General features: G+C 37.9%; 1 protein-coding gene across 5 annotated transcripts in view; it reads left to right on the forward strand.

The window, feature by feature from the left end:
• CTDSPL2 (CTD small phosphatase like 2) overlaps positions 1–12452 on the forward strand; it is a 99134-nt gene that overhangs the window by 81700 nt on the left and 4982 nt on the right. For all 5 annotated transcript variants that reach the window (XM_031002524.3, XM_031002525.3, XM_055363587.2 and 2 more), the window contains exons 9-12: positions 5125–5187; positions 5292–5371; positions 9700–9826; positions 11855–11950. In XM_031002524.3, the coding sequence (XP_030858384.1) occupies positions 5125–5187; positions 5292–5371; positions 9700–9826; positions 11855–11950 (366 nt within the window). The remainder of the gene's footprint in view (positions 1–5124; positions 5188–5291; positions 5372–9699; positions 9827–11854; positions 11951–12452) is intronic.

Genomic DNA, 12452 nt, shown 5'->3' on the forward strand with positions numbered 1-12452 from the left:
TCAAAGTGCTGGGATTACAGGCGTGACCTATCACGCCCAGCCAATGACTACTTTTTTAAAAATCCAGCTATGTTAACTATTAATAGCCTTTCAGTACTATCTATATACAATTTTTATCTTAATACAAAAAAAAATAGGCCATCAAGTATTATTCATATCAAGTAGTAGTAGTGTAGTGGGTTTTTTGAAATTATATATATGGCTGGGCGCGGTGGCTCATGCCTATAATCCCAGCACTTTGGGAGGCCAAGGCAGGCAGATCACATGCCTTGCTGACATGGCAAAACGCCGTCTCTACTAAAAATACAAAAATTAGCCGGTTGTGGTGGCATGCGCCTATAGCCCCAGCTACTTGGGAGGCTGAGGCAGGAGAATCGCTTAAACCTGGGAGACGGAGGTTGCAGTGAGCTGAGACCACACCATTGCACTCCAGCCTGGGCAACAGGGCGAGACTCCATTTAAAAAAAAAAAAAATTATATATTCATTTTCTGTGTAAAATTTAAGTTTTGGTAAAATCAGTTCACAACACTTTTTTTTTTTTTTTTTTTTTTTGAGATGGAGTCTCACTCTGTTGCCCAGACTGGAGTGCAGTAGCGCATCTTGGCTCACTGCAACCTCTGTCTCCTGGGTTCAAGCAATTCTCCGGTCTCAGCCTCCCCAGTAGCTGGGACTACAGGTGCATGCCACCACGTCCAGCTAATTTTTGTATATTTAGTAGTATATTTAGTAGAGACAGGGTTTCAACATGTTAGTCTGGCTGGTCTCAAACTCCTGACCTCAGGCGATCCACTCGTCTTGGCCTCCCAAAGTGCTGGGATTACAGGCGTGAGCCACCATGCCTGGCACCACAACACTCTTTTACAGATATTCTGATAGATTTTCATTTTAAAAGTTTTGCATAATGAACATGTTCATAAATCTGTATCTTCAAGTAGTAGTCAATCTTGAATAGTTTTTTTTATATAATTATTTCTTATTATGGCTTTAGGAATTATTTTTAAACTTTTGACATTTTCCACAATATATTTGGTTTACTGAGAAAATATTAAAATTATTTGTACTATAAATAAAATATTATCGATTTGAAGAAACATGTATACTAGACTGAAATGAAGCTTTTGGCCTTTGGGAGATTACATAATTTTGAAGAGTTGCAAGTTTCAAGAAGGTAAAATACTAAGTAGAGAAAGGAGTAGATTAAGGAAATGTAGAAAATGGGAAGTAGGCAGCTCAGGAAAGGAATCTTTGTATGAGAGTAAAATTAGAAGAAAAATGGAGCTAATGCTATTTGTAGAATAGATTTTGAAGCATTTGGAGGCATGTCTATGTGTGCATCTGTCTGTTTTTGTATCTCTGACCTAACACAATAAAGTAATGGTAGTCTCAAGAGTTAAACTCATTGTATTATATGTACCTGACAGATGTTCTTTATTTGTTCTTACCAGACAGTACGTAGTGTTTCTTGACTTATATATTTCTGTTCACGCTTACCTATATCCAAATGACCTTATGTCTCATCTCTACTTCTGTTTCTGAGATTTTCCTTTGCATCACATGGCACAACCCCATGTGGCCCTAACCCCAGCCCAGTACCTTTCTACGTTTCTTCCCACTTTACTCCCTCATTCTCTGCCTGTGTCTTTTAATACTGAAACACCTTCTTGTTCACATGGTGAATCTGTTCTGAGGATAGGAACTATTATTTTCAACAATTACTCTTTCCATTCTCATAGTAAAGAAACACTCTAGCAATATATTCCTTTATCTTCAGTGCCACCTCTTATCCCCAGTAAACAAACACATTTTGAAAGCAATGTCAAATTTTAAGATGCATGTTATATTTAAGTATAGTTAAAGTAGTAGTATGCACAATGAAGTTATAGCTTTGACCTAATCTGGAAGTCACTGTATGAGAAGTTGGAAAATGTCACCTTTGAACAATGTTCCACTTACTATGGCTGGAAAATATTGTTAACTAGACATATTCTTGTGCAGTGGAATTGTGTTGTGTTCAGAGGCAATAAATCTCAAAGAGGCCCTGCTTATCTTAGTTTACTGCAGGTTGAATATCCCTAATTCAAAAAATGCGAAATCTGAAATGCCTCAAAATCTGTAATTTATCACCAGGTGTGGTGGCTGATGCCTGTAATACCTCCCCTGGGAGGCCGAGGCGGGGAGATCACCTGCGTTCGAGAGTTTGAGACCAGCCTGGTCAACACGGTGAAAACCGTCTCTATTAAAAATACAAAAATGAACCGGATGTGGTGGCACACGCCTATAACCCCAGCTACTGGGGAGGCTGAGGCATGAGAATTGCTTGAACCTGGGAGGCAGAGGTTGCAGTAAGCCAAGATCATGTTACTGCACTCCAGCCTGGGCAGCAGAATGAGACGGTCTCGCCAAAAAAAAAAAAAAAAAATCTGAAACTTAATCGGGTGTGATGGGTCATGCCTATAATCCCAGCACTTTGGGAGGCCAAGGCAATATTGCTTGAGCGTAAGAGTTTGAGACCAGCTTGGGCAACGTAATGAGATAGTGAGAGCCCATCTCTACCAAAAAAAAAATTGTTTAAAGCCAGGCATGGTGTTATGCACTTGTCATCCCAGCTATGTGGAAGGCTAAGGCAGGAGGATCACTTCAGCCCGGGAGGTCGAGGCTGCAGTGGCCATGTTTGCACCACTGCACTCCAACCTGGACAACAGAGTGAAACCTTGTCTTAAAAAAAAAAAAACAAAAACAGCCTGAAACGTTTTGAGCACTGACATGACGTTCAAAGGAAATGCTCATTGGATCATTTTGCATTTTCAGATAAGGGACACTCAACCTGTATATGGAGCAAGTGATAATAGGGATATTGAAAATAAAACATTTATATATATGAAAAAATGAAACATTTTTGGTTACTAACTGCATGTGAGTGATGAACACTGGCAACAAGTAAAAGGTTCTGATAGTTTATAGTTTATCATCTACCTTGAGATGGAATTCAGAAAAAGTATTGGCAGAATAGATGGGTTGTTCTTAACCATCACAAATCTGTTTTGAAAAGACTCAGTTGATTAAAATGATTTTGTTAGTAAAATAATATACATAAAAATCTGTTGTTGTTTGGCTTACCAAAGAAGGTGTGTGTGGTTTTCAATCAAGGCTGCAAACTACACCAAATGTTTCAGGATGAAAATGTTAAAATTGATTAGAAGAACAACTATAGTTAAATTTTTTAGACCTCATCCTAAATGATGGTGATTGGATGCTGAGGATTTGGTTCTTTTTTTCTGCTTTGAGGAGGGGTATGTGGTTTACTTTGTTTTTGATCATCAAGACTGATAGGATTAGGCCGGGCGGAGTGGCTCACGCCTGTAATCCCAGCACTTTGGGAGGCAGGCAGATCACTTGAGGTTAGGAGGACAGTGTGGTGAAACCCCATCTCTACTAAAAATACAAAAATTAGCCAGGCATGGTGGCCCATACCTGTAATCCCAGCTGCTCCGGAGGCTGAGGTAGGAGAATTGCTTGAACCCTGGAGGTGGAGGTTGCAGTGAGCCAAGATGACGCCACTGCATTCCAGCCTGGGGGAAAGAGCAAGACTCCTTCTCAAAAAAAAAAAAAAAACTAATAGGATTAAAAACAAGTAAACTTTTATCTAGCCCAGAGATGGGGACAGAGTGATATTATTAGCACAATAATGATCATTCAAAATTTGTCTTCTGGTGTGGCTTGGTGGCTCACGCCTGTAATCTCAGCACTTTGGGAGGCCAAGACGGGCGGATCACCTGAGGTCAGGAGTTTGAGACCAGCCTGCCCAACATGGCGAAACCCCGTCTCCACTAAAAGTACAAAAAGTTAGCCGGTCGTGGTGATGAGTGCCTGTAATCCCAGCTACTCAGGAGGCTGAGGCAGGAGAATCACTTGAACCCAGGAGGCGGAGGTTGCAGTGAGCCAAGATCGTGCCACTGCACTCCAGCCTGGGCCGTAAGAGTGAAACTCCATCTCAAACAAACAGAATTTGTCTCCTATAAGTGGTCAGTTCTTAAGGAAATTCTCTATTTGGCCCTAAAACATTCCTAGAACTAGATTTTTGTCATGGGGGCATTTTTGTGTGCATGTATATGGATGCCAGAATTGAAACTCCACTAAGCCTAGGTTTGAATTTGTTGCTACCACAAGGTGTTTGGTTTGTTTTTAATCTGAATCCGTGAATCTAGTTCAATAAATACTTGTTATTCGTGGTATTTGAAATTATAATAGTAGTCACCTTTGAATGAAGTACAGTATTTTTCTTTCTGTAAAATTTTGTAACAAAACGAATACAATTTAGAGGAGTCAGAATGTAAATAGTTTTAATGGTTGCTCATGGCTTTTTGAATATTAGATTATAGGAGCTATATTAAATGTAGGCAAAGAGAGACACAGAAATAAGAAAATAATGTATGTAAAGCAGTTCTGTGGGTACTGTAGTCTTTTCTGATACTGACCAGTAGGTTTTGAGAACTGTTGTGTTTGACTGTTATAATTTTAATCTCAAGTAGCCAATAGTGCTAATTTAGATGCCACATCTGAGTCATTAAATGTAGAATAGGAAGATTGATTTCTGAAAAACTGAGGTTATTTAAACCCATCAATCCAGACATCTCCTTTTGAATATTATTTACCTTGATATAAATTTAAAATAGAGATATTTTTAGCAGGTGGTTGTTTGAAGGAATTCTGAGTAATTATTGAGGAAGGTCATTGAGACAGGTCAGCTAGAGGTGGACACAATAATTGGATGGATGCTACCTGGCTGGAAGATGGAGCTTACTGGTGGATCAAAATCTCAGAGGGAAACTTTCCATTTTTAGCTTAAATGTTTATTAAAATTACATACCAGTGAAGTACTGTATGCTGCTATTAGTAAAAATGACTTGATCATCAATGATTATTATTATCCCACCAAAGAGATTGGTTTAAGTGATCGCTTGTATGTGAAATATACTTTGTTTGAGTGGTACTTAGTTAATATTTCTATACTTTAAAACATGAACTTTTTCATTATAATCAAAGTTAGAATACAGCACATCTTAAAAAGAAGTGGTTTCCCATTGTATGTTTATTTGCTGAAACTTATCTTTGTATTTCCTTAGGTTTATGTGAGATTAAGACCATTTTTCAGGGAATTCCTGGAACGAATGTCTCAGATGTATGAGGTAAACATGCTTAAGCTAATTACATATGTATTTTTGTTTTATTCAATATAGTACCCATATTTAGACCATGTATAATGATTACTTCTTTTCCCCTGAATTTATAGATCATTCTTTTTACTGCTTCTAAGAAGGTGTATGCAGACAAGTTACTGAACATACTAGACCCTAAAAAGCAACTGGTCAGGTAAATTTAATTAAGAAATAGTGGAAATGTCTGTCACACTGATCTATGAAATTACTGATTCTATTTCATTTTAATGGCCATTTTCAGTTGGCTGCATATGGGTTGAATGGTGAATATAAATGAATTTTTTAAGCCCCTAAACTCTTTAAAAGAGTTCCTAATGATGGAACTCCAGACAGACGTTCTTTAAAGGATACAAAGACCCAGTGCCTTTATTCACTGTGACATCTATATCCTCATTTCTTTTGGGATTGGGGAAGACAGGGGTTGGGGGGGTTGTGTGGAATTTTTCTACGTTGTGCATGATGTTTCATCTCCATATGTCTGTGAGGTAATGCATGTTAATTTACTTTTTAATGGCATAGAGAAATAAAAATTATTTTTTAACAGAAAGGATCAAATTAAGCCCTTGCTTTTTTTGAAAGCAAATTTATCTTCCATGGAAAGAAAATGTTACATGAATCTGATTGGAAATTACAGTGGGTTTAGTCACTCGGGTTATCCTGACTGGACTCAGTTCCTTGTGTGTGCCCTGAGCCAGCAGATGCAGTGTTTTCCTGGTTAGTGGGAGTGCCATGGTGATTTTAAAATATTATAATTAGTTCCATTATTTTGTCAGCTGAAGTGAGATAGTAAGACTGCAGCAGTCTTGCTGTATCCTTTAAGATGAGGGGTTAATCTTTGAATTTTTGATCAAAAGCTGAGAGAGATGACACAAACGGCTCATAAAAGCTTTAATAGGGCCAGGCGCAGTGGCTCACGCCTGTAATCCCAGCACTTTGGGAGGCTGAGTCTGGCTAATCACCTGAGGTCAGGAGTTCAAGGCCAGCCTGACCAATATGGAGAAACCCCGTCTCTACTAAAAATACAAAATTAGGTGGGCGTGGTGTCACATGCCTGTAATCACAGCCACTCGGGAGGCTGAGGCAGGAGAATCACTTGAACCCGGAAGGCGGAGGTTATGGTGAGCCGAGATCGTGCCATTGCACTCCAGCCTGGGCAACAAGAGCAAAACTCCGTCTCAAAAAAAAAGACTTTAATAGCTGGGTTGGTTGGTTGGTTAGTTCGTTCTTTCTCTCTCTCTTTCTTTCTTTCTTTCTTTCTCTCCTCTCTCTTTCTCTATTTCTTTCTTTCTTTTTCTTTTTTTTTTTGAGGCGGATTCTCACTCTGTTGCCCAGGCTGGAGTGCAGTTTGCAATCTCTGCCTTCTGAGTTTAAAAGATTCTCCTGCCTCAGCCTCTCGAGTAGCTGGGACTACAGGTGTGTGCCACCACACCTGGCTAATTTTTAGTGTTTTTAGTAGAGATGGGGTTTCATCATATTGGCCAGGCTGGTCTTGAACTCCTGACCTCAAGTGATCCACCCACTTTGGCCTCCCAAACTGCTGGGATTACAGGCGTGAGCCACTGCACCCGGCCCAGCTGAGTATAAATTTTCTTAAATACTTTTCCCATGTTGTCTTACTGGAAAATCCTAAACTGTATTTTCTGCTGTTAACAGTACCTTTATTATTCAGTGGTTGCAAGTATACTGAAAGGCTTTTCCTAATGTTCATATTTTGGGAGGTTTTTTATTCTAAATAAAGCTGTGGTATCTTTTGTTTTTTAATCTAAAGGGTCAAAATAAGTAAGCTGCAGTCACACAAATGGGAAATGGTATTTTCTATTCACAAAAGTATATTGTAATTTATGCTAATTTTACCTCACTTTACTAAAGTATACCCAGTGATTTTGTTTTGATGACTTCATTCATTATAATGATTTCTGTTCAGCACCTCCAGTATTCCAGGGAACAGTGGTGAGCAACACAAGCTCTTCCCTCTTGGAGCTTTCATTTGCTAATGAGGAACAAATGATAGTCATGCTATGACAATGTGTTATAAATTAACAATCCTCTTTTAAACTAGATTTATAAAACCTACACACTTGGGGGTTTCCATTTGTTCTATCTAGATGTATTTTGAGAAATCTGAAACAAAAGCTTGTTTTTTTGTTTGTTTGTTTGTTGTTTGAAACAGAGTCTTGCTCTGTCGCCCAGCCTGGAGTGCAGTGGTGCGATCTTGGCTCACTGTAAACTCGGCCTCCCAGATTGAAGCGATTCTCCTGCCTCAGCCTCCTGATAAACTGGGATTGCAGGCGTGCATCACCACGCCCAGCTAATTTTTGTATTTTTAATAGAGATGGGGTTTCATCATGTTGGTCAGGCTGGTCTGGAACTCCTGACCTCGTGATCCGCCCACATTGGCCTCCCAAAGTGCTGGGATTACAGGCGTGAGCCACCGCGCCTGGCCAACAAAAGCTTTTCAAAGAGTAGATTGTGAGTGCTATAGGGAATTGTCTGTGTTGGTGACAAGGTAGACTCTAAGAAATTCCTATGATCTAGGCTGAGTGCCGTGGCTCACGCCTGTAATCCCATCACTTTGGGAGGCCAAGGCAGGCGGATCACGAGGTCAGGAGTTCAAGACCAGCCTGGCCAACATAATGAAACCTCGTCTCTACTAAAAATACAAAAAAAATTAGCTGGGCATGGTGGCAGGCGCCTGTAATCCCAGCTACTCGGGAGGCAGAGGTTGTGGTGAGCCGAGAGTCTGCCATTGCACTCCAGCCTGGGCGACAGTGGGAGACTCCCGTCTCAAAAAAAAAAAAAAGAAGAAAAAAAGAAATTCCTGTGATCTCTAAATCTCATGAGTTTCTAACACAAGTCTATACTCACATGGATGATCTGCTCTTTGATGACTGGTACAAATAGTTTTTTTCTAAAAATGCAAATACATGCTATACATCCTCAGATTCCTGAATGAATAATTGGAAGGCTTTTACTGTAATTTAATTAAAATAACTGTAGTATCCACGTACAGATTCAGTTGTCTCCTGTCTCAATGAGTTTGCCACTATCGGTGAAGAGGCATCAACAGTGACTTGAATTTACATGTTGTATCTGCCTTTCCAATTTCCTCATATCTAAATGTTTATAGAAATAAAACAATGAATCTTATTTAGGCCCAACCAAGGCTTGAATTAATTTACTTAGTCTTTTTTTGTTGTTGTTTTTTCAAAGTAGAACTGACTAAACTTTCCCCGGGGCCAGATGATCGTTTGACTGTGATTATTAAAGTTATTCCTTATAATAAGGGGGAAAGAACTGCTTATACATTTTGTCTGTTCGTTAAATTCTTCCTTTTTGCCATACCAACTGGCACTGATAATTTTAAGGTTGAGTTTTTATTTGTGTGTGTATATGTAGATTTTTATTTATTCTTGGTAGCACTGTGACAGATTTTGTGGGTAGAAAATATCAGTTTCTTGAAATTGCATAATTTAAAATACAGGTCCAAATAGGTCCTAGATTTTGTAAAATTGTTAGTGTGATTAAGACACAAGGAAGACAACTTACCAATTATTAATATATACAGAATAGAGTACTTCAAGGTAGAAAAAAATTATATGAATCAATTATTAGTAATGTTCAGAGACTAGTATTTTGAGTATAAATTGAGATTATAATAATTACTTTAGTATTTATTATTGTAAAACCTTTAATAGCTTTCTAAAATGATGTAGCATTTTTCTATGTGAGTGAAATAGCAGTTTACATTTATAATACTTGATAGTTAAATCTGAATTCCTCATTTCATTTAATCTGTTTTTTCAAATGATCATACACATATACTAAAAGAGGGGTGTTTAGGAAAAGTTGAAATGATGGAATGTTTTGGTCTTAGGACCTTTTCTCAAAAAAATAAGGAAATCTAAAAAGCATTTTTTCAAATGCCAACACAAAAACATTCCTTCTTATATTTTCTATTCTGGCATGTACAGGGATAGGGAGGCTGTGTGGTCCACTGGTTAGAGCCAAGGACTGGGAGCCAGGAGGATCCTGGGTTCCAATGCGGGGCTAACCACTGACTTACTGTGTGACCTTGGGCAAGTCAGTTGACCTCCTTGTTCCTCAGTCAACCATCTGGAAAATTGGTTAAAAAGCAGGACCTCGCTGACAACCAGATGCTGCATCTGAGCTGAGCTTTCTTGGGTAAATAAATTACAAAAACAATTTAGAGTTTTTAATCCCCCTTTATAATTTAATAATAACATTTTGGGATAAACTCAAGTTCTTTAAGGCATAGTAATATTTGGTTGTAAGCTTTCAGTAATTGCTTAGAATTTTTATAGTAAAATGGCAGCCCAACGCTTAGACCCATATTTGTGTTTGAATTTCCTTCAAGAGAGAAAATCATATGGCTTAAACTATAAAGCCTATGGTATATATATGTGTATATGTTCTACTTTTTAGAAAGTTTTTTTTTTAATTTGTTTTTATTTTTATGTTTAGGCACCGGCTTTTCCGTGAACATTGTGTTTGTGTACAAGGAAACTATATAAAGGACTTAAATATTCTTGGAAGAGATCTTTCAAAAACTATAATAATTGACAACTCACCACAAGCCTTTGCATATCAGGTAGGAAGAAAGTTGATAAACAAACTCAGATTGGAAAAAATACAATGAAGACACATGCTGCCAAACAGAATATGATGGGAGAAGAAGAGAATTTTCACTGGTGGAATTTCCCTTTAATGTGTCATTTTTTTAGAATTAGAAATGACAAAGTGGTATATTCCTTTTGGAAAATTTTTACTTAAATGACATGCAGCATAAATGAAGAAAAACCTGAGTAAGAAAACTATAAGCATCATTGAATAGCATTCTTATCAGTTATTAAATCAGTAATTAGTAATTTAATCATAAACCTATTTGAGTACTATAGTTAGTTTATGTTCTTCTGGTCTGGTTATTTGGTTTAATGTTCTGAAATATTTTATTAGACTATTTTGTCAATATATTTGTACCCTTTGTTAATATTTCTTTGACGTATAACTACACATATAGATGAGTCATCCTTCCTTCCTTTTTTTTTTTTTTGTTTTTTTTTGTTCTTGTTTTTGTTTTTGTTTTTTGAGAAGCAGTTTCACTCTTGTTGCCCAAACTGGAGTGGAGTGCAATGGCGTGATCTTGGCTCACTGCAACCTCCGCCTCCTGGGTTCAAGCGATTCTCCTGCCTCAACCTCCCAAGTAGCTGTGATTACAGGTGTCTGCCACCATGCCTGGCTAATTTTGTATTTTTAGTAGAGACGGGGTTTCTCCATGTTGGTCAGGCTGGTCTCGAACTCCCGACCTCAGGTGATCGCCTGCCTCAGCCTCCCAAAGTGGTGGGATTACAGGTGTGAGCCACTGCGCCTGCCTGATGAGTCATCCTTTCAAGGTATATTTTAGATTATGAATATGTCCATGTGATATGATTTCTTTTTTCTTTTTTTTGTTTTCCTTTTTTTTTTTTTTTTTTTTTTGAGACGGAGTTTTGCTCGTCGCCCAGGCTGGAGTGCAGTGGCACGATCTCAGCTCACTGCAGCCTCCACCTCCTGGGTTCGTGATTCTCCTGCCTCCACCTCCTTAGTAGCTGGCACTACAGGTGCGCGCCACTATGCCGTGCTAATTTTTTTGTATTATTAGTAGAGACGGGGTTTTGCTATGTTGGCCAGGCTGGTCTCAAACTTCTGACCTCAGGTGATCCACCTGTCTCAGCCTCCCAAAGTGCTGGGATTACAGGTGTGAGCTACCACACCTAGCCCCATGTGATAGGATTTCTTAGATTTGCTTCACAATAAGCCAGTCCAGAATAGGGATGATGCAAAGTGGATTGGAGTATAAACTAGATTTGTCCTGTGTTTCAAAATGTCTGTAATAAAAAGAAAACAAGGGAAAAGCTGTATATGATACTAAGTTATATTTAGATCCTTACTTTTATTTGTTTACATTTAAAAATGTCTTTTAAGAATTTCATCTTGGTTCCTAGATAAAATTATATCAATTATCCTCCATCTCATATACAACATTTAGCCTAAATTTTAAAACATTTTATCCCAGAGATTATTCACCATAAAATAAATATGGCTTGCATTCTTGTTTTTAGGCTCCTCTTCAATGAAATACCATTAATTTGTTAAGTTTCTACTATATTTCAAGTTATCATCCTACTCGATGGGAATAGAATAATGAATGGGAGATATGGTCACTGTATTTAAGGGGAAAAAAAGTATAGGCTTTTCTATATTCTCTTTAGATTGGCGGTGTCCCATCATTCACAGTGCCTACCTAGCATTGTACTAATTGTAACTATTTCTTGAAGGAATAATGGAATATTTTAGTTATATTAATGATCCTTATACAATGTATTTTAATGGAACTTTCTTGTTTAGTTTTATATACTCTGAGAAGAAATGACACTGAAAAACCAATAGGCTTCAATTTATTTCCTTATCCTCTGTCTCTTGCACTATTGAGTTGTCAAAGAAAAGTCTGGTGACATTACTTTTCAAAGGAACTTTTAGATCAGTGTTTACTTAATAAATCTTTGTTTATTTTTTAACTTTTTCCAAACTAGGTAAAATATAAGTAAAAGAGGATTTAATTACTTATTTATTGTTTTAGCTTTCTAATGGAATCCCTATAGAAAGTTGGTTTATGGATAAAAATGACAATGAACTCCTAAAATTGATTCCATTCCTGGAGAAGCTTGTAGAACTGGTAAGTATAGCTTATCTTTTTCTGTTGTGTTTTTGTTAGCTCAACTATACTGAAATAAATATTTTTAAATGTCTTTGCTTTGTGTGTACTGACTTATAAAGTCAACTGGGAGCCAGGTCACAGGTGCCATCATAGGCGCCTATAGTGCCAGCTACTTTAGAGTCTGAGGCAGGAGGATTGATTGAGCCTAGGAATTTGAGGTCATACTAGGCAACATAGTGAGACTCCAGCTCTTTAAAACATAATGATGATGATGATGATAAAGTCATCTGTCATGGGAGATAAGGGCAAAGGTTGAAAAAGATTATGTGCATTTTCAAACTTTTTTGTTTTTTGAGGCAGGGTCTTGTTCTGTCACCCAGGCTGCAATGTAGTAGCACAATCACTATTCACAGCAGCCTTGACTTCCTGGGCTCAATCTATCCTCCTGCCTCAGCCTCTTGGGTAGCTAGGACTATAGGCATGTGCCACCATGCCTGTCTAATTTTTGTATTTTTTGTAG

The sequence above is a fragment of the Gorilla gorilla genome, chromosome 16, assembly GCF_029281585.2.
Source record: "Gorilla gorilla gorilla isolate KB3781 chromosome 16, NHGRI_mGorGor1-v2.1_pri, whole genome shotgun sequence".
In the NCBI taxonomy this organism is placed as follows: domain Eukaryota; kingdom Metazoa; phylum Chordata; class Mammalia; order Primates; family Hominidae; genus Gorilla; species Gorilla gorilla.